This window comes from Neophocaena asiaeorientalis, unplaced genomic scaffold (assembly GCF_003031525.2).
Source record: "Neophocaena asiaeorientalis asiaeorientalis breed wild unplaced genomic scaffold, Neophocaena_asiaeorientalis_V1.1 scaffold150, whole genome shotgun sequence".
In the NCBI taxonomy this organism is placed as follows: domain Eukaryota; kingdom Metazoa; phylum Chordata; class Mammalia; order Artiodactyla; family Phocoenidae; genus Neophocaena; species Neophocaena asiaeorientalis.
In genome coordinates this window covers 1,703,196-1,725,273 of record NW_020176571.1, presented here as the reverse complement: position 1 = coordinate 1,725,273, position 22,078 = coordinate 1,703,196, and the positions used below count along the sequence as shown (strand labels likewise).

Sequence of the window (22,078 nt, the reverse complement as noted above, 5' to 3'; positions counted from 1 at the left end):
ATATATATATATATATATATATATATATATGTATGTATGTATACTGGCAAGTTTACTAGTTACTAGGTTGATACACGGGTGAATGAGTCTTTGTCCCAGCCCTCACAGACTCACAATCCATGGGAAGAAAAGACATGTAGACAGATTATTAGAATCTGACAGAGGTTCCAGATAACACTGAAATCCTTTTGTTCCAAACCTGAAGATACTGGATAAGCGTTAATCCCCTCTCAGAATTTGTGATGCATGATTGAGCTCAATTGACAGAAAAAATCTGCAGGTGTCAGAAGCAAAGAGGGATGTGAACTGAAGCAGCAGCAGCCCTGGGCATTATGACCAGTCTGACCAGTTAGGGCTGGGGCTGGGAAAGAAGGCAGGACTTTAGGATGACATGAACTGGGGACCTGGAACTGAACTTCGGCCGTGAGATGGGACAGTCAGACGAGTGCCATTCAAGGGAAAGGAAATAAGACTAATTGAGTCAAACCTTTACCACCGGTAGATGAGAAAAGCTTTTCTCTGCCGTGACCTTGGGAAGGAACCCCAGGTCCCTTATAAGATGTCAGAATTCTGAAGCCTGTATCTCCAGCAGATTTAGAGTACAAATTGATACTGCCACTGGGCGTGGGAAGCTCCTACCTGAAATATTAGAATAAAAAGGTATGCCCCATTAGAGCCTAGCAGAAGCAATTACAGTATCACTGCTGGGATCCTTCAACAGCCCAGACATCACAATATTCCCATGGAAAAAAACAGGTGACCCTTAGGATGAGCTCACAGTCAGTCCACAACGAGGAGGATGTAACAGAGGAGAGTACTTCTCTGAAGACTTAAGATCCTAGACAGGCAATATTTTCTTGAAGATTTTAAAACAACTAAAGAGAGGAAGTATAAGGATCAGAAGGAAGAACAGTGGATACAGGATAGTGTTGTAGTTGAGAGAGTGGGGTCTGAAAATTAAGACAGGTGTCAGACTTCAGAAGAGAAATTGCAGCTTACATCACCAAGAGCTGATATCCCAAAAAAGAGCATTCCTAAAAATGGAGAAGAAGATAACAACTTAATGGGGGGTGGGGGGAATAGTCAAAAGATAGGAACGGAAGATCATGGGGAAGAAATGTAGATAGTCTCTAAACATGAATCCATGCCCGACCGCACTCATATTGAGATAAAGTCAAACTGAGGTGCTGTTTGGCCAAAATCAAGGAAGGGTTTAACAGCATATTCAGTTGACAGGGCTGCGCGTGTCACACACTCGTAAAACTCTACTGGTGGGAGCGCAAAATGCATACCTCCTGTGGAGGGAATTTGGCAACATGTAATAAAATTACTTACCTATGTTTTCACTTTTTGACCCAGAAGTGAAGCTTCTAGGAATCTGTCCCAAAGACACATTTTCAAAATTACAAAATAACACATATACAAGGTAATTCCGTGTGTGCTGCTATAGTGTTTGCTACAATATTTGTAGTAGCAGCAGATTAGAAATAACTCAGATACCCAACAGTGGGATACTGGTTGAATCAATTGTAATGCATCCAATGGAGTAGGGTACTGTGCAGCTGTAGAAGGGAGTGGGAAGCACCTCTGTTGTCATGAAGTGACTACTTGAATATGTTGTTAAATGAAGAAGCAAGATGCAGAATAGATGTAGAAAAAGAAGATGTATTTAATATTCTACTTCTTATGTGAGAAAAGTGGGTAAATTCATAAATGTTTGTGAGAGTGTATGCTTGCTTACCGTTACATAAAGAACAATTTAAAGGTAAATTTAAAATTTACACCAAAAATTTCCTATGAAAAGAGGAAGGGAATAGGATAGAGAAGGCAGGATTGAAAGCAAGTCTTCTCTGAAAGTGCCTCGCTATATAGTTTTGACTCTAGAATCATATAGATGTCTTACATAATCAAAAATAAAATTACATCAGAAAGAGGGGAAAGCAATTCCTAAATTTTGTAAACAAACTGAAACAAATGAATCTAGTTATTTATTAAATTGTTGTGCAGTCACATACAGCAGAGAATTAGTTCAACTAACCTTATATATTACAGATTTTTTGCTGTACATTCTCAGTAAGATATACTCCAATGAGAAGAAAAAATAATGCAGAGAAATTTTAAAGTTCATTCTGAAGGCATATTCATAGTGATTACGTTGGTATTGGTATTTTCAAAGAATTAAATTGATGGATAAAGCAAATAAAAAGTAATTATGTCATTATTGTTAGGAACCAAGGTTTTTCAGCATAAGAGGAAAAAAGATATATAAAGTATAAAATCAAAGAAGTAAGAACTTACTCTTTAAGATGCAGATCTAGAATCTTAAATCTAAATTGAAAATATCACTGTTAATTTATAATTTTCTCCCTCTTAATAAGAAAGAAAGTTTTTCCTACCTCTCAACTGAAACAACCAGAAAGCAGTAATCCAGCAGCACTGAGCACCCAGCACCTGCTCCTGTCCCACTGAATGAATGAGCTCTTTGGTAAACCAGCTGATTCCAGATCTGGGGCAAGAAATGTACAAGACGAGCTTAGCGCATGTTTGCCAGCATGCAAGAGTAATGTCGTGTCAGAAGGACACAGAAAGTCTGCTACCGTACACAGAATGCACAGGATGGTTATTCCTTCCACATTTTGGTCCTAATCAGGACCAAACTTAAACTGTCTAACTGATTTCTTTAAAAAGCAAAACAAAGTCAGTAGGAAGCACACTTTTCTATTAGACCTTGCATTCCAGCTGAGAAAATAAATAGGATGTGAAGGTAGTCTGACCATGACTGCTGTCGGGCTAAATTCAGCACAGTTGTCTCCTCTAATCTAGTTGCCATCCCCTGCCTACCACACTGCTTCACGGGAGTCCCCCCAAAGCTGTCCAACCAGTGGAAAAGGAGCTTTCCCAGCTAGAAGGATAATCTTCAGTCAAGTGTGTATAAAATGAACAACTCAAGAATAATTAATGGGGCTTCCCTGGTGGTGCAGTGGTTGAGAGTCTGCCTGGCGATGCAGGGGACACGGGTTCGTGCCCCGGTCCGGGAAGATCCCACATGCCGCGGAGCGGCTGGGCCCGTGAGCCATGGCCGCTGAGCCTGCGCGTCCGGAGCCTGTGCTCCACAACGGGAGAGGCCACAACAGTGAGAGGCCCATGTTCCGCAAAAAAAAAAAAAAAAACCAACTAAAAAATAGAATAATTAATGACTACTTATACTTTTTCATGAAATGAAGTTTAAAATAAAGCTCATAGCTAATTTGTTGAAATTTTGCTAAGTTTATAACCAACAGAGTCCGACCCACCTGAAAACAATGAAGATTATGCTTTTCTCATTTTGTATATCAAATACCAAAATAGCAAATTAAAGTTTAATTAAAATTCACTATAATAAAATGATTTCTAAAGTTTAACAAATTAGGCAGAAATAATTTTAATGCTTTCTTAAAGATAATTATAATTGAAAATAATGCTAGTTAGGTTAAGACTTATTTATGATATGTTTTCTAAAATATCTCAGAATATTTCTAAGTAGTAGTTTTTCTAAAACTCATTTAGGTAGGTTAATAGCGTTATCAGAAACCAAAAAGGAAAGATTAGTGAACAACCAGGTAACTCTGATCAGAATTCCAACCTTTTCTTTTAATACCTGGGTTTGAATAACCAACATGTACTGTTTCTTAGCCTAACTATTCTTCTGTGAAACATATAGTTTCTGTACCACCTTTTTTGAGCATTGACATCTTAGTCCTAAAAGAAAAGATTAACAGAATAAACGATGAACTTTTCCTCTGGGAGGGTGTGTATACCTGTATACACAGATATGCGTTTACAGCTTAAAAAGTTTATCTCAGCAAGTTTCCTCCTGTCCTTTTTTTTTTTTTTCTCCTTCCTTCCTTCAAACAACTTTATTCTTCATGTCATGGGACCATGGGAGTTCGGCTCTCTGCACATGCACGTGGCATGGTTCAAGAGGGAAAATATTTGGATATAAAGTACCTTCCATGCTTGCTGGTCTTAGTCTTAAGAAGAGCGTAGAACAAGAGATTCTTGAGCAGAGTGTCGTTTATATGATCTGTATAATATCTCCTGCGCTGCGAGCTGTCCGATACTTAGTGCTCAACTTCTGACTGTGCAGGAAACAGACTTCACACCAAATTAATGAATATTTGACCTGGGAACACTAGCTAAACTTTGATAAACCTCATGTCTTTCAGAAATGGAGACGTTCTTAGGACTATTTCTTCATTCGCTTACATGGATCAAATAAGTAACCTGTGGTCTTATCTGTCTCCTGTGATCAGTTCTTGTGCGAGGCTTTCATTCTCATTCCTGAGGAATACTTGAGATACATCCTGCCTTGAAAGTGGATTTGCATGTGCTTTATTAGTTCTTCTCTAAGGTTTTAAACTCACACTCGGTATCAGGCATTAAAGACTGCGTGTCATGTTCTAAGATAATCAGTATCCACGTGTACTTTTGCTGCAGGGTCCTACTAAAGTCCACGGGGAAATGTTTCTTACCCACGTGAAAGTGAGTGAGGTGCAGCATGTTGTCACTTTCCGGCGCGCCCCTTTGCCCTTTGCTCTCTCCCTCCCGCTTCCCCAGAGCTGCCTTGCAGAGGACTCTCCATTTGTCATAAGTACGGCTTGACATAAGAAAGAGTGCCCTACATGTCTTCAAGGTCCCTGTAAGTCATCTCAGAAAAGAGAAATTTGATATCACAGACAATTTCTTGATAAGTATTTTTTCTGCTGTCATTATATCCTGGAGGGAGGAACTGGCTTAGAAATGTTCATATATTACTAGGTGAAAATGTAAGGAGCCCAAACGCCCAGCAATATGGGACTTGTTAAACATCTATTCAACTGAATGCTATGCAGCCAGTTAAAGTTCGGTTTTAGACTTAATGACATGAAAAGAAATGTTCATAACGATGGTGATAGCTGAAATTTATTGGGTGTTGATTGTATGCCATGCACCTTTCTAAGAGCTTGTATTAACTCGGTTAATCCTAACGACAGTCTTATGGGGAGAAGGTATTGTTATTCTCATTTTAAAGGTGAGGAAATTGAGGCTCCGAGTAGCTTGCCCCAGCTGAGCTAGCTGGTAAGAGGCAGAACTAGAATTCAGGCCCAGGCACTTTGGCCCTACCCTCGCTCAGGCATCATTATGTGAAAAAATACCGAAGAAATATCTCTCTAAACTTTTTTATGGAACTAGACAAAATGTTTTAAATTCATCTAGAAAAGAAAATGTGTCAAAGATACCCAATCAGATTTTGACAAAGCAGAATTGGTAGAGAAGGACAACACGTCCTACCAGATATCAAAATATACCGTGAGATATAGCAATTTAAAAAATACCATATCGTAGCAGAAATAGAGAATAAATCGGAAAAGCATGCTGCTTTTTATGTTCATAGGGAAGAGGCTGAACAGGTGCACCTAAATATTAACGATGATTATCACTGGTTAGAGGGATTTACAGGTAATTTTTCTTTTATCTTTTTGTGTTTTAGGTTATCTACAGTGAACATTTTTGAATCATATAACGTTAACAAATGTATTTTTAATGCTTTTAAAACTTCAGGTTTTAACAATATTGCTGTTTGATTTTATGCATAGTGTTTGTACCGTGCATTTTCTGAATTGCTTGCTTTGCAAAGGGAATGCTCTAAAATGTTTTATACATATATATATATATATTACATTCACCTGGGTTTTAAATTAACCAAGCCCACAGAATTACCAATCCAGTCCTCCATTTGGGTGAACATGGAGAAGAGGCAGTGGGATAATAGCCCTCTTCTGGTCTAGGGTTGAAGAGAAGGATTTCAGAATCTTCAATTCATTTCCAAAACCTGAATTGTTTGTTGGTGGTGTAAAGAAAAGCTATTGAATTTTAATATATAGCTTCTGTCTGATCACCTTGCTGAACTTTATTGTAAATTGTAATCGTTTTTCAGTTGATTCTCTTGGATTTTCTAGGTATATCATGATTTCATTTACAGATAATGATAACTTTTCCCCCAATATTTATGGTCTGTATGTTATATAACACCCCCCTCAAATGGAATAGTTGTTAAAAAGGGTGAGTAATTTTATGGTAACCTGGAAAGATGGGTCCTGTGTATTGATATCATGAAGTGAAAACATAGAGTTAGCAGAGTTCTATCCTATATGCAGTATAATCCGATCCTTATTTTAGAAAATAAAAACAAGCCCTGCAATAAAGTGCTTAATTTAGGGAGGTTACTCCTCCCTCCAGAATTCCTGTGGAAATTAGGTGCTTGTCTTAGCCTGCTCGGGCTGCCATTGCAAAATGCCATAGACGGAGTGACTTAAACAACAGAAGTTTATCTTCTCACCATTCTGGAGGCTGGGAAGTCCCAGATCAAGGTGCCAGCTGCCTTGGTTCCTGGGAGAGCCCTCTTCCTGGCTCACAGAGGCCTCCTCCTCACCGTGTTCCCATGCGGCAGGGGGACTCATCTCCCGCTTCCTCTTCTTACAGGGCCGCAGTCCCATCAGATTAGGGCCCCACCTTATGACCTCATTGAATCCTAATTTATCTCCTAAAGGCTGTCTGCAGACACAGTCGGCTTGGGGATCAGGGCCTCAACATGAATTTTGAGGGGACCCAGTTCAGTCCATAATAGTGTCTAAACTTTCTTCCCCCAGTAGCCTCAGAAATCCTATGTTTAACTTATTTTATTTCGGACAGGATTCGTTTTATCCTTTCTTAGGACATTCTTAAGGCACTTGTTACTTTGCAGCGTGTCACAGAAATTTTACCTAAATTTACCCTTACGCATCATTTCCTCTTAGACACAAAATCGGATGAAGCTCATGGCCGACAATTATGAGGATGACCACTTCAGATCCTCCCATTCCAGTCAAACCAATCATAAACCCTCCCCAGACCAGGTAAGACTGCTTTTGATTGTCTTGTGAAAACCAGTATGCTTTTATTTTGATGTGTTTTGTACTAGCACATTACAGATTCTGGGGTACAAGTTAGAAAAATTAAAATAATCAGTTTCTGAAAACTCTTTTTTTTTTTTTTTGTAACACAGAGTCAGTTTCTGTAGAGGAAGGTGGTACATGATTCTGAATATTTTAAGAGGAGATACTCAGCAGATTTGAGGACACTAAAGAACCCTTGAGATGAGAAAAAAATTTGATCTTCTCAGAGATACTCACTAATTTGTAACTGTCCTGCTTTTCTTATTGAAGAAACAGTGCCTCAGTAGAAAACCAAAACTCTCCTTGTAAGCTCAGTGAGGCACGCACAGTGCAGTGCAACGGTGATAACTACTGAATATTATTTACCTGCAAATTTTCATCTCTGCTCATCACCTAGTACACGTGAAGATTGAAACTTAGTTTCTTCGCTCCCATTTCCTTGGTGGCTCCCTCCATCTATGTCATTCTTAAATTGTTGCCTTCAACTTCTCATCAATGCAAAAGAGGCAGTGATGAGTCAGCCTGAAGGGGAGCCATACTCAATGCCAGTTTTTTTGGAAGAAGGAAACTCTCCCAAGATCTTGAATATGATGGATGGGGGAGAGCAGTGAACAGATTACCTCATATCCCATTGCCAAAAGTCAGATTTCAACATCTCCATCACACTCAATCTTAAAATATACAGCTGAGGGAGAAAAATAATAGTTAAGTAATTACATCCATATGACTAAAGAGTCAAGGAAAACTCCCCCACTGAGCATCTCCTCCAAATGATAGCATAGCTTTGTCTTAGGAGAAGAAAAAGAAATATTGCAGGCGAAAGCAGCAATAATATCGAAAATGCAATTTTGTTCTAAGATTCGGAAGGTATAGTCGTGGTTTGATGACATTTTCCTAGCCAGTTGCGGCAGGCCTTATATTTTAGAGGGAAAGCAGTACAATCTTTGACTCAGGCAGAATGGAGAGCCGTCTGCCTGATGTCAGCAGTCTGTCCCTCTGCCAGACATCACTTTGCTTGTTCTGCCTGCTTCATGATACCTGGCATTAAGTTTATGCCAGTGTGTATAAGACGAGTACTAGATCCTTTCCTTGAAACAGGTTTCGCTAATACATACAAGGAATTGGATACCTCGCAGTAGTGGGAGGCAGACAGGAATGGGGAAAGGTTGAGGAAAAGGCAAAAAATAAAGAAAAGCCTCCCACTTGATAATGTTGCCCAGATCCAGCAGTGGATAGAGAGAGCGTCTCGGAGAGGTCGGAAGGCTGGAAGTACAGTGACAAACTAATTACGAGTCAGAGCCTCATGTAAAAAGGGTCAGGAGGTTAGAGACTGTTTGCTGCTGCTACAGTGTGCTTGTGTCTCTGTTTTGAATACTAACCAGCTCTTTTCGTTCCCACGCTGCTCTGGGGTCTCTGCCGTCCCGTAGGACGAGGAGGAGGGCATATGGGCATAGCCGTCCACGTGCTCCTAGAGCAGCCATTTGTTCAGCACGGTGAGAAACGGCTCTCCTTAACTACAGACATGCCTTCTATTTGTTTGCCGTCACTTTTTTTCACACGATCATCTCACGCCTTGTTTCTCTGTAATTCACTGAATCCTTGGTGTGCTCTCTACCTTCTCATTTCACCTGATTTCCTGTGTGTATTGCTATGCTTCTGACATAGTGGGGTTTGGGGTTTGTGGCTTTTTTTTCTTGTTGCGTGTTAATAGTCACTTTTATAATTTCTTTTATGCATTTTGGGGAGAACTTCCAGGGCATGTAACTATTGATAAATTTCTCCTGTTGTTATTTTATTTATAAACTACTCTGTCTAGCATGATATTACAGTGTCCTGGTAAGGTTTATAGTGACTTACATCAAACTGGAAATAGAAAATTGATCAGATACTCTGCCAGTAGGTTTGGGATATACTTTTTATGATAAGTTAAAGTATATAGTCTTAAAAAAAAAAAAAAAAAAACCTGTACTGTGGAGTAAAACCATTAGTTTCTGTCTATAGAAGAATGCTCTGCATTCTCAGGGTCAGTAATTCTTCCAGAGTGCCTACCCTGGACAACCCCTAGAGCTTGGATATTACCCCCAAACTGTCCTTATAAATAAAGAGAAATAAAGAAGCAAAAGAAGGCTTTTTAAAAAGTCGGTCTACAGAGTTCTTTTTCCCTCTTTTATGGATTGCTGCCGTGTTAAACGGTTGCCAGGACACTGTCTAGATTCTCCTTTCCAGGCCAATTGGCTAGAAAATATAGTCCAGCTGCGTGAGTATCTCTCTTCGATCCGATGCCCTGGAGGTTTGACTGAGGAAATCCTTTTCTTAGAAAAAATAATAATTATGATGAGTAGGTTCACACGTATTGGTGGCCTTGCACCCCTGGATTCACTGCCCGTGCTTATTGGCGATCTCACTCTTCTGGAGTTGTTTCTTCCTGAAGAGTCTGTGTCTTGGTGTCACCCTCCTTAAAATGATGAGGGTCGTGTAGACCTCTCGCTGCAAACACAGCCGAGGAGAACAATGAGGTAAGTTGTGGAAAGAGGCGTGCACTGTGAAGACGGGAAACTTTCCATGTGGCTTTATCCTGAGGCTGTGAAAGAAGCTGAAATGCGTGATGCCAACCACAAAGCCCTTTGGGTCTCTATTCCTGCCCTGCAAAGAGGTTCATCCGTACCGTTTTTCTAGATTCCACATACGTGCATTAATATACAGTATTTGCTTTTCTCTTTCTGACTTACTTCACTCTGTATGACAGACTCTAGGTCCATCTGCACAGAAGTAGAGGATGGACGTGTGGACACAGGGGGTGGGGAAAGGGGTGTGGGGTGAATTGGGAGATTAGGATTGACATAAATACACTGCCATGTGTAAAACAGATAGCCAGTGGGAACCTGCTGTATAGCACAGGGAGCGCAGCTTGGTGCTCACTGGTGACCTAGATGGGTGGGATGGCGGGCGTGGGAGGGAGGCCCAAGGGGGAGGGGACATGTGTATACCTATAGCTGATCACTTCGCTGTGCAGCAGAAACTAACACAACCTTGTAAAGCAATTATACTCCAATTAAAAAAAAAGCTCTTTGAACCCCGCATGCCAGACAGCGCTGCAGCTGAGCGAGTCCGTGTGCTATTCTCTTTATCTACACTACACGCTAGTGGGGGGCGGTGGAGCTGGGCATCGTGGAGCCTGTTGGGGCCACGCAGGAGCTGAATGCAGTTCAGCAGGCTCCTCCCCCAGTGTGAAGCTGCCTCGTCTGTTCTGGCAGAACACAGGAGCTTCTGTGCAGGCCTCAGCAGGAAGCCCAGCCCCGTTGGTGTCATAGGAAACACGGCCCGTAGGTAACCTCACCAGGAGACCGAGAAATGAGCCACCTTCACATGACCTTGTTCCTGAGTCTCTGTTCTCCTTTCTCTTCTCCCACAATAGGATCTAGCTCCTAACAAGTGTTCAAATGCTACCGATTGTTTCTTAAATTATTGCACTATTGATCTTACTGCACTAAAACATTAGCAGTCGCTGGTTTGACGAAGTGCAGTTGCAATTAGCTGGCCACAGCTGGAGTTTCTATGGTAGAGTATTTCAAGTTTTCTAAAATGTGCTGTGAATATAATTATATTATAAAGGTTTTACCTAAAGAAATGCATGAGTGATCCCTAAAACATTGCCCAAGTCTTGACTTGCTATCCGCTTTACTTGCTAATTCTACAGAGAACAGATTTTATTAACAAAATGTCAAGCTTTTGAAGTTGATGATTTGCCTTATCAAACTTAAGAACATAAATAATGTTTTGCGTGTAAAAATTTTTAAAAACACCATGTGTACCAGCAAAGTATGAGCCTTACTAGATGTAATCATTTCTCAGACTTATGCTTTATGGCCCAGAAAATGATCACCTTGGTGAACGTACCATGTGCTCTTGAAAAGAAGGATATTCTTCAGTTACTGCACACAGTCTTCTATAAACATTGATAGGTCCAGGTGGCTGACAGCGTTGTTCAGATCTCCTATGACTTTACTAAAAATTGGCAGGGGGGTGGGGGGCAGTCTATTAAATGCTGAGAGAGGAGCATTCAAATCTCCAGGTATAATTGGAATTATTCTATTTGTCCTTTGAATTCTCAATTTTTGCTTCATATATTTTGAAGCTCTGTTATTATTTGCACACCTATTTTTGATTGTTGTATACTCTTGATAAACTGACCTCCCTGTCATTATGAAATGTCCCTCTCTATTTTCCAGGAATATTCTTTGTCTTCAAATCTACTTTATTAGTCTTAAGTCAACAAGGAGCAGTGTAAACTAACGTGAAAAGTCACTCTGTCTCGTCTGGCAATAACAGGCGTTCAACGAACACTTACTGAATATTGACTTTCTAGAGTTTTCTGGAGAGCAGATTGCCAGATAACATCATTTCCTTTATAGATAAAAGAATATGTTTCTTTTTTATGCTGTTATTTTAGACATCTCGCAGAGCAGCGGTCCCCAGCCTTTTTGGCACCAGGGACCGGTTTCGTGGAGGAAAGTTTTTCCCCGGACCAGGGGTTGGGGGGTGGGGGGATGGTTTGGGGATGATTCAGGCACAGTACATTTATTGTGCATTTTATTATTATTTCTATTATTTATTTCTACTTTATTGTTATTTCTGTTATTATTACATTGTTATATATAATGAAGTAATTATGCAACTCTCCATAATGCAGAGTCAGTGGGAGCTTGTTTTCACTTGCCACTCACTGATAGGGTTTTGAAATGAGTCTGCAAGCAATTGGTTTATTATGGTCTCTGTGCAGTCAGACCTCTCTGCTAATGATGATCTGCATTTGCAGCCGCTCCCCAGCGCTAGCATCAGCGCCTCAGCTCCCCCTCAGGTCATCAGGCATTAGATTCTCATAAGGAGCACGCGACCTAGATCCCTCGCACGCGCAGTTCACAGTAGGGTTCGCGCTCCTGTGAGAATCTAATGCCGCAGCTGATCTGACAGGAGGTGGAGCTCAGGCGGTAATGCGACCGATGGGGAGCGGCTGTAAATACAGATGAAGCTTCGCTCGCTTGCCCGCCACTCCTCTCCTGCTATGCGGCGCGGTTCCTAACAGGCCATGACCAGTAGCGGTCCGTGGCCCGGGGGTTGGGGACCCCTGTCATAGAGGATGAGATGCTATGGATAAAAAGGTATTTACTTTAGGAAGTTAGTAACCTCTCAGGTTAACTGTGCATTGGCCCTAGGCTTGTGATATTTAACACTGAAGGAAGAAAAAGAAAAAGAACCTTATGATAATATAGTGAGGAGGTACTCCAAGTTAAATCACAAGAGAAAATAATCATCTGGGTGCACACACTGTGTAGAATGGTTTCAGCAGAGAGGTGATAGAAGAATGGGAGCTTTACAAGCACCTGACTTCAATGATCTTTGCCTACATTTTGACTATTCTCCTGACGTTTATTTAAACCAAAGCTCATTCTCTATGTGGCAACCCCCTCCCCCCCATTTTCTTGAGATATAAGTGATAAATAGCATTGTATTAATCCAAGATGCACAACATAATGATTTGGTATATGTATATATTGCCAAATGATCACCGCAGTAAGTTTAGTTAGCATCTGTCAGCTCACATAATTACAGTTTTTTTTCTTGTGATGAGAACTTTAAGGTCTACTCTTTTAATAACTTTCAGATATACAATAGACACCATGCCTTATATCCCCAGGGCATATTTATCATATAACTGGAAGTTTACACCTTTTGACCCCCTCAACCGTTTGACCCACCCCCAAACCCCACCACGGACAACTGCCAAATCTGTTCCCTGTATCTATGAGTTTGGTTTTTCTAGGTTCCACATGTAAGTGAGATTGTAGAGTATTTGTCTTTTTCTTTGTCTGACTTATTTCACTAAGCATAATACCCTCAAGGTCCATCCATGTTGTCACAAATGGCAGGATTTTCTTCTTTTTTATTGGCTGAATAATATTACTGTGTGTGTGTGTGTGTGTGTGTGTGTGTGTGTACAGTTGGCCCTTCAACAACACAGGTTTGAACTGCACAGGTCCACTTATACATAGATTTTTTTTTTTTTGGCAATAGTAAATAGTATAGTACTACACAATTGGCAGTGGGTTGAATCTGCAGTTATGGAACGATGGATACAGAGGCACCACAGAACAAAAGGCCAACTATAAGTTAGACACAGATTTTTGACTCTTCAGAGGGTCAGTGCCCCTAACCCCTGCATTGTTCAAGGGTAACTGTATATACACCACATTTTTCTTTATCTATCAGTGGACAGTTAGGTTGTCTGTGTGTCTTCGCTATTATAAATAACACTGCAAGGAACACAGGTGTGCAGATATCTTTTCAAGATAGTGTTTTTATTTCCTTTGGATATATACTCAGAAGTGGAATTACAGGATCATATGGTAGTTCTATTTTGAACTTTTGAGGAATCTCCATGCCGTTTTCCATAGTGACTGCATCAATTTACATTCCCACCAACAGTGCAAAAGGGTTCCATTTTCTCCACATCCTCACCAACACTTATCACTTGTCTTTTTAGTAGTAACCAACAAGTGTGAGGTGATTTCATTGTGGTTTTGATTTGCATTTCCCTCATGATTAGTTATGTTGAGTGCCTTTTCATGTACCTGTTGGCCATCTGTGTGTCTTTTTGGAAAAATGTCTATTTAGATCTTCTGCCCACTTTCATTGAATTTTTTGCTATTGAGTTATATGACTTCTTTATAAATTTTGGATATTAGCCCCTTATCAGATATATGATTTGCAAATATTTTCTCCCATTCACTAGGTTGTCTTCATTTTGTTGATGGTTTCCTTTGCTGTGAAGAAGCTTTTTAGTTTGATGTAGTCCCACTAGTTTATTTTTGCTTTTGTTGCTTGTGCTTTTGGTGTCAGATTCAAAAATTCATCCCCAAGATCTATGTCAAGGAGCTTACCACCTATGTTTTCTTATAGGAGTTTTATGGTTTCAGGTCTCACATTCAAGGCTTTCATCCTTTTTGAGTTAATTTTTGTGTATGATGTAAGCTTTTGGTCCAGTTTCATTCTTTTGCATGTAACTGTCCAGTTTTCCAGTACCATTTATTGAAGAGACTGTCCTTTCCCCATTGTATATTCTTGCCTCCTTTGTCATAAATTAATTGACCAATATATCCATGGGTTTATTTCTGGGCTCTCTATTCTGTTCCATTGATCTATATGTCTCTTTTTATGCCAGTACCATACTGTTTTAATTACTATAGCTTTGAAATATATTTGAAATCAGGGAGCATAATGCCTCCAGTTTCGTTCTTCTTTCTCAAGATTTCTTTGGCTATTTGGGGGTCTTTTATGGTTTCATACAAATTTTACGATTCTTTGTTCTGTTTCTGTGAAAAATGCCATTGGAATTTTGATAGGGATTGCATTGAATCTGTATATTGCTTTGGGTAGTATGAACATTTTAACAGTATTAATTCCTTAAATCCATGAGCACAGGCTATCTTTCCATTTATTTGTGTCTTCTTCAATTTCTTTTATCAATGTCTTACAGTTTTCAAGGAACAGGTCTTTTACCTCCTTGGTTACATTTATTCCTAGGTATTTTATTCTTTCTGATACAATTGTAAATGAGATTGTTTTCTTAATTTCTCTTTTTGATAGTGTGTTGTTAGTGTATAGAAATGCAACTGATTTTGTGTATTAATTTTGTATTCTGCAATATTACTGAATTCTTTTATAAGTTCTAACAGTTTTTTGACAGAGTCTTTATGGTTTTCTGCATATAATATCATGTCATCTGCAAGCAGTGATAGTTTTACTTCTTCCATTTCTATTTGGCTGCCTTTTATTTCTTTTTCTTGTCTAACGGCTCTGGCTAGGACTCCCAATACCATGTTGAATAAGAGTGGTGAGAGTGGACATCCTTGTCTTGTTCCTGATCTTAGAGGAAAAGCTCTCAGCTTTTCATCATTGAGTATTATGTTAGCTGTGGACTTGTCATTATGTTGCCTTTTTTTATGTTGAGGAATGTTCCCTCTGTTTCTGCTTTGTTGAGATTTTTTTTTTTAATAAGTGGATGTTAAATTTTGTCAGATGCTTTTTCTGCACCTATTGAGATGATTATGTGATTTTTGTCCTTCATTTTGTTAATGTGGTATGTCACATTGATTGATTTGCAGATGTTGAACCATCCTTGCATCCCTGGAATAGACCCCACTTGATCATGGTACATGATCCTTTTAATGTATTGTTGAATTTGGTTTGCTAATATTTTGTCGAGAATTTTTCCATCTGTGTTCATCAGAGATATTGGCATGTAATTTTCTTTTCTTGTGGCATCTTTTTCTGGTTTTGGTATCAGGTAATGCTGGCATTGTAAAATGAACTTGGAAGAGTTCTCTCCTCTTATATTTTTTTGGAAGAGTTTTTAAAAGATTGGTGTTAATTCTTTAAATGTTTGGTAGAATTCACTAATGAAACCAGCTGGTCGTCAGCTTTTCTTTCTTGGGAGGTTTTTAATTACTGATTCAGTTCCCTTACTTGTTATTGGTCTGTTCCAATTTTCTGTTTCTTCATGATTCAGTCTCGGTAGGTTGTACGTTTCTAGGGATTAATCCAGTTCTTCTCGGCTGTGCAAATTGTCGGCACGTAGCTGTTCACAGTAGCCTCATGGTTCTTTGTATTGGTCTGGTATCAGTTGTAACGTCTCCTCTTTCGTTTCTGATTTTATTTATCCTGTCTCTCTTATTTTCTCCTATCACGTCCTACCTGTGAAACTGAAAAAGCATGTTTTCTCCTGTGTCCCCTATACGGCAGTTATATTACTTTATGGCCATTTAGTTTGGTGGTAAATAGCATGCTTTGGCTCCAGATCTGATTTGAGTCCAGCTCGGTAGCTGTGTAATTTCCCACAAGTCACTCGACCTGTTCTCTAAGCATCAGGTTCCTCGTTTGTTAAATGGCAGTAATAAAACCTATAGTGAAGGTTCTTGGGAGGATTACATGTACTAATGTATTCAGTGTACTTAGCCCTCTGCCTGGCACACAGGAAAGGCTCAGTAAAGGACTGTGTGACATTGGTGGTGATTGTGGTAAAAATCCTCGAATACTTACAAGATCCTTTGATGTTCCTCTTCACTTTAGACTTCTCCTCTCTCCTAATACAGTAACATTCCTCCCATTGCACAAGTAACCCACAATCCTAGTAATTAATTTTTCCTGCAGCAAAAGAAATGTCTTCTTTACTGAATCATCAGTGATGTCACCAGTACTGCCTGAGCAACAGTGTAGACACCTCTCCCAGGTATCTGTGCGGGAGGTCAGCCACAGACATTGTCAGACCTAATCACCTTTAAGAAGCACCCTTGGCGGCAGGTGACACTTTCTTCTGAAGTCTTTCCTGACCTGAGGGTTATTTTCAGGCCGTAGAAAGAAGCAGGAGCGCCACCCCTGCACAGTGGCTGTAAGTGATTCTTGACAGGCTTGGTGATCACACGAGCTCAGTGAGGCAGGGACCTCTTCTTAGGCCACATGAGTGAGTTGTGAGTAATCTGGGGGAGAGACCCTTCTCTCAGTGTTTTGTTTTGGTTTTTTTTTTTTTTTTTTTGCGGTACGCGGGCCTCTCACCGTTGTGGCCTCTCCCGTTGCGGAGCACAGGCTCCGGACGCGCAGGCTCAGCGGCCATGGCTCAGGGCCCAGTCGCTCCGCAGCATGTGGGATCTTCCTGGACCGGGGCACGAACCCACGTCCCCTGCATCGGCAGGCGGACTCTCAACCACTGCGCCACCAGGGAAGCCCCTCTCAGTGTATTTTTAAGACAGAGTTTACAGTGTTCCACAGGTACATCCTACATTTTTGTAGTTTCTGCTGAATGATTTAAGGTGACATTGTCCTGTGACTCACTCGATGTATTTCTTAGACTGAAAATTGCAGTGTTTTGGACATCTCTGGAACATAAGCTCTCAGATGCATGGGTTCTTACCTTAACAATTACCAGCATTTGACTAATAAGGAAGTGCCGTCTTCCTCCTGTTTGTGGTATCATTCGTGACTCAGACATTCCTCCTGGACAATAAAAATATCCTTGTACTTCATGCAAAATAAAACTCTTCACATCCTAATTGTTTTTCACAGTCCTCTGAAAATGGGGGGACCCTATGGAGCCCAATAAATCGTTTTTGAAATAAAAAACTGGTGAGCTTTTACCCTAAAGAAAAGTTGCATGTATTTTATGCATTTGTAGTAGATATTTTAATCTTTTAATTTACTCTGTACCCTAACAGCTTATCCTGTAATCTGACACGGTTATGACGTGGACTGCCGGCTTCCCAGTCCACCTTCTAGAATACATTGTCAGGTTTATCAGCCACCCCTCAGTTAACATGTGGTGGGACCCCTTTTAATACCGGTTTTGGAAGCTAGGCCTAACACTTGCCTACTGTATCACACTTTTATTCTATAGAGTTATGTTTTGGAGGATATGATTTGACTCACATTTTATCTGAACTGTGTAACAACAGCCTTATTACAATAGGGTTCTGCAGTATTTCTTTCATTAACTTGTCCTCAGCTTCTCCCTAATTTGTTATTTTCTATACGTTCTCTCTGTCTTTAGGGTTACTGTCTGTTTTGGGTTAAAGGAATATTTTCTTGGACACAAAAATGCATCATCAACCAAAACAAAAAAGCTATTCTCCCTTGATGTGTCTGCCTCCTTCTTCCTGATCCTGGGATGACGAGACTAAAGTTTCCAGCTGGATCTGTCAGTCAGCATTTCTGGGATAAATTAAGTGAGCACACTTGATTGAGGTGTAGCTGGACTGTATCACTGTCTTCCTATTATCCTAGGAGATCAAAGCTGAGCACAAATAGAGGCTTAGTCTTTATAATATTCAAAACAGATGGCTAGTTCTTTGTGGTGAAAATTCAGGTTTTAAGGCAAACCACTTGTTAGCAAGACTTCATTTCTTTTCATTGAAAGGTAGTCAACACTGAACATATACCTCTCTCTCTTCTTCAAGACTAGAATCACAGACTTTCTGCATGAGGAGGGGTTTGGCAAACCCCAAACTCTGGTAACACTGTCTGGGTTCCTTTTCACGTGAATATAAAATAAGTTATTCAGATTTTTCTTTTGGCATTTTGGGTATTAAATGAAAGAATCTTAAATGTTCAAACTGTCATAGTCATTTTGTTGATGGGTCACTATTTGAAATCTAGTATTCACACCGTTACATCCTCCAGAATTGAACCAGCGGGTTTATCCCTGACTTCACATCTTTACAAACTAAAAAGCACATTCTCCGCAGTGCATTACTGACACCTGGGTCCTGAGGTCGTGCAGAGTAAGCCCGTAAGTGCGGTTTGAAGTTTTTATTGTTTGGTTTAAAACTGACTGAAATGAGAAAATTAACTCAAAGATATTTATTGGGAGTCTCCTATGTACCTACACTGCACTAGGTACATGGGTTGAAATACATGTTTCAAGACTATAAAACAAATACTGAAGGACAGATTTTCTCCAACAGAAAAAATAATCCGAGGTGCCATAGGGAAGCCCAGGTCTGCACCAGAGACTCAAGGGCTCACAGAGGAGGTTACACTTTAGCCACATCTTGAAGGAGCAGTAGGCGATTGCCAGGCAGATATACTGTAAATCTGTTGAACTCTCAGTAGCTCCCTGTGGATACTGCTTAGGGTGTGAATTAATTCTCTATTTCTGCACAACACATTACCCCAAAACTTGGCAGCATTGAAAGCAATACACCCCTGTTAGGTCAGTGGTTTCTGCAGGTCATGAATTCGGAAGCAGCTTGGCTGGGTAGCTCTTGCATGAGTGTCTCCGCGGTTGCAGTCAGGATGTCAGCTGGGTCTGTAGTTGTCCAAAGCTCGGTGGGGACGGAGCATCCGTTCCAGGATGCTCACCCACAGCTCATACTGGCAGGAACCTTCAGTTCCTCACCATCCGGACCCAAAATGGGTGATTCAAGAGAAGGGAGCAAGGAGGAAGCCACAGTGACTTTTATGACCCATTATCGGAAGTCACACACCACCACCTCTACTGTGTTCTGTTCCTTCAGCGCAAGGCACTGAGACCATCTGTGCTGAATGGACCAGAGCGTCTTAGGCTTTACTTTTTGAGGGGAGGCATGTCAAAGCACGTGTGCACTTAACTGCCAACCTCCACAGGTGTTGGGGCAGGGTGACAAGCCACACGGCTGGTGCCGCCAGCGCGGGTGGATCACGATGACCTTTGTATGCCGTGGCGACCTGTGGAGGGTGAGTGGGAGGGACGTCAGAGCTTCTGGCTCTGTCCTGGAGGAGGCCATGCGGCCTGGATGCCGCGGCAGTGGACGGGATGGAGGAGGATCGCCCGTGTGCTCATCACCGGGAAGCGTGGTTCTCAGAAACGTCCCAGGCAGAGAACACAGCCCAAAAGCCCCACTGTGATTCAGAAAGGTAGCTTGCCTACAGGCACTGTTCACATAAACAGGCCTGCACAAGCCCATGTGTTCCACGGTGGCTATGGCACTTGGACGCCGAGTGACTTCGGTCCAGCCACATTCACAGCCCGGGTCACCTCCCCGTCCGTTGAATTTTTCGTTTAGAAAGTGGGGCAAGGAGGCAGGTGTCGATGACCTCGATGATCACTGAAATAACTTCCTCTGTGCTCAGAACGATATACTTAGTGTTTTATCCGTGTTTAACCTTGAGAATATTTGACTCAATAGAAACGTTTGATCTGTTCACAAACATCTAAATCCGGTTATACCAATGTCAAGGGATTTTCACTGAATATTTGCTGGAACTGAAACTAAGTTAATTCAGTTTATCAGTTTTCCAGGCGTGAGGTTGAAAATGTCCATCTTTTTCCATATTCTTATTTTACTGAATCATTTTAGTATCAATTCTTTTCCATATTTACACTTTATAATGACTTTATTTATCAATCAGGGATTTTGTCCAGATCAAATTTTACTAATTAGAACTTTCTGCAACTGTGGATTTTCTTTTTATGCCCATTGCCAAATCCAGTTTTCTATTTAGCCAATGTTTTGTTTTGTGTTGATATTACTATTAAATACAAGTACTATTCATTGTGAATTGAATTTTTTAACAGTAATTATTATTTATTTCTTAAGTAATCTGTAAGAAAATTATAAGCATTTCCTCCCTAATCGTATAGTTACCCTGTTATCTGGAATAGGTCCACTGTAGAGATTGGCAGACCTTTTTATAAAGGTCCAGATAGTAAATGTTTTATACTTTGTGAACTTTACTGTTCGTCAAAACTATTCAGCTCTGCTCTTTCAGTGGGAAAGCAGCCTCAGACAATATGTAAATGAGTGAAGGTTAATATGACTATGATTAATATAACTTTATTTATGGGCGCTGAAATTTGATTTTCAGATAATCTCCACACGTCACCAAATACCCTTTTGATTTTTTTTCCAACCATTTGAAAAACCATTCTTAGTGGTGGACTGTACAAAAACAGGCAGTGATGCTGGATTTGGTGCATGGACTGTCATTTATTTACTGACCTCTGGTCTATTGTGTTGCTTTTCCAGTTCCTCTTTGTGCTTCTCATCTCTTCATGTGCCCTTTTGTAGCCATCCGGTCATTGGTGGAGCTCAGTGCAAATGATGGGGTTAAGGTGTCCTCGGGGTCAGAATGTCAGCTGGAGTTAGTCAAGAGTACCTTGCATTTTACGTGTGCTCAAATTCTCACACGGATGAGAATTGTCATTCCCATTTTACAGATGGTAAAACAGGTTCTTGGAAATAATAATGGTGAATAATTACTGAAGAAGCTTACCGTGTGATGGACACGTGGATTATTACAGTCTCATAAGGTATACTGTCCTCAGAGTAATTTGACCCAGGTCTCATAGCTAGAAGGTTGCAGGCCCCAGAGGTAAGCCAGTCTGTCTCCAGAGCCCATGCTGTTAACTGCTTTGTGGCTTTGCAGTGTTGCAGAGTCATCAATGCAGTGCAAAGATATTGTAGCACACAACGTGACTGATACAAATCTGTCTCTGTTAAGGGTAGCCTCTGGGTAAAAAAGCCTCTTTTCACCACAGCTTCTGAAACTAGATGCCCAGTAATTAACATAATCACCAGCCAAGGGCCTGCATGCATATGGCTGCAGTGTTTGAATGATCGTGTTAATGGCCGTGGCCGTGGCCCTGGCCACAGCCAGTCACATAGCCTTCCCTGGCACTAAAGAGGGACACCACTGTGTCTGCTTAACATGTGGTGCTGTAAGGTGTGAGATGCCACAGCTGCTCTTGCCAGAGAAGTGTTCAAGTAGATAAAATTCCTAGTTAAGATCATGAGATGCTGAGGACCACCTCAGTGACTTCCATGGCTAACTAACAAAAATCTTCCATGAGGGAAGCAACTAACCTAATCATAGGTAAGACAAGCAGCTGGGCAAACAGCCGTGCTTCCCTGGAACATACAAGTTGTCGTTGATGCAAGATAGGCAAAGGTGCAGGAGTTCCAGTTCAGAGGAGCCTGGGCCCTCCCGGTCAGACCACATTCCATTCCGTGTGTGTGCGTACGTGCGCGCGTGCACGTAAACGTACGAGTGTGTCTTAACACGTGGACCCGGTGCTTTATTCTCGGGCACAGAAATGTATGCTCATTGAGACAGGCACGGTAATGGAGTCAGGGAAAGCTGAAAACCTCCAGCTACATAGAACATGCCTCACTGGACTCACGGCATAGTCTGAAACACACGTGCCCACTATAGGATGGCTCTGCACTGTGCTTTGAAATGGCACATCTGGGAAATGACGTGTGGGTGGCTTGCCAGACAAACGAGAGAAGCACATCAGACCAAGTGTCTTGAGCTTTTACTGCTTAGATGAAGAAGATGGCAGAGACTTGGCTCCCCATGCTTCTGTTTCTTGTCAGCAGTGGCATCTCATATGTAAGAAGGTTATAGCTGCTAGAGCCCACAGGGCAACTGAGTACGAAGAGTCCCCCCAGCTTGTGTGAGGCGTACATTTGGGCAGTTTGCTTAAAGCACAGAGAGAGCTTTTCCTCCTGTTCGTTGCTGTTCAAGTCCACAACACCAGAAGCATGCTCCCTGGAGGAAACCAGGGAGAGCACTAACAACAGGGACAGATGAATATG

The 22,078-nt window shown here is 41.0% G+C and overlaps 1 protein-coding gene across 5 annotated transcripts in view; it reads left to right on the top strand.

The window, feature by feature from the left end:
* The window catches only part of ERC1 (ELKS/RAB6-interacting/CAST family member 1), a 348,818-nt gene that overhangs the window by 282,761 nt on the left and 43,979 nt on the right, over positions 1 to 22,078 (top strand). For all 5 annotated transcript variants that reach the window (XR_003001538.1, XR_003001537.1, XM_024733026.1 and 2 more), the window contains one exon: positions 6,816 to 6,914. Coding sequence is in view for 3 of the 5 variants with exons in the window: in XM_024733026.1 (XP_024588794.1) it covers positions 6,816 to 6,914 (99 nt within the window). In the remaining 2 variants the exon portion in view is untranslated. The remainder of the gene's footprint in view (positions 1 to 6,815; positions 6,915 to 22,078) is intronic.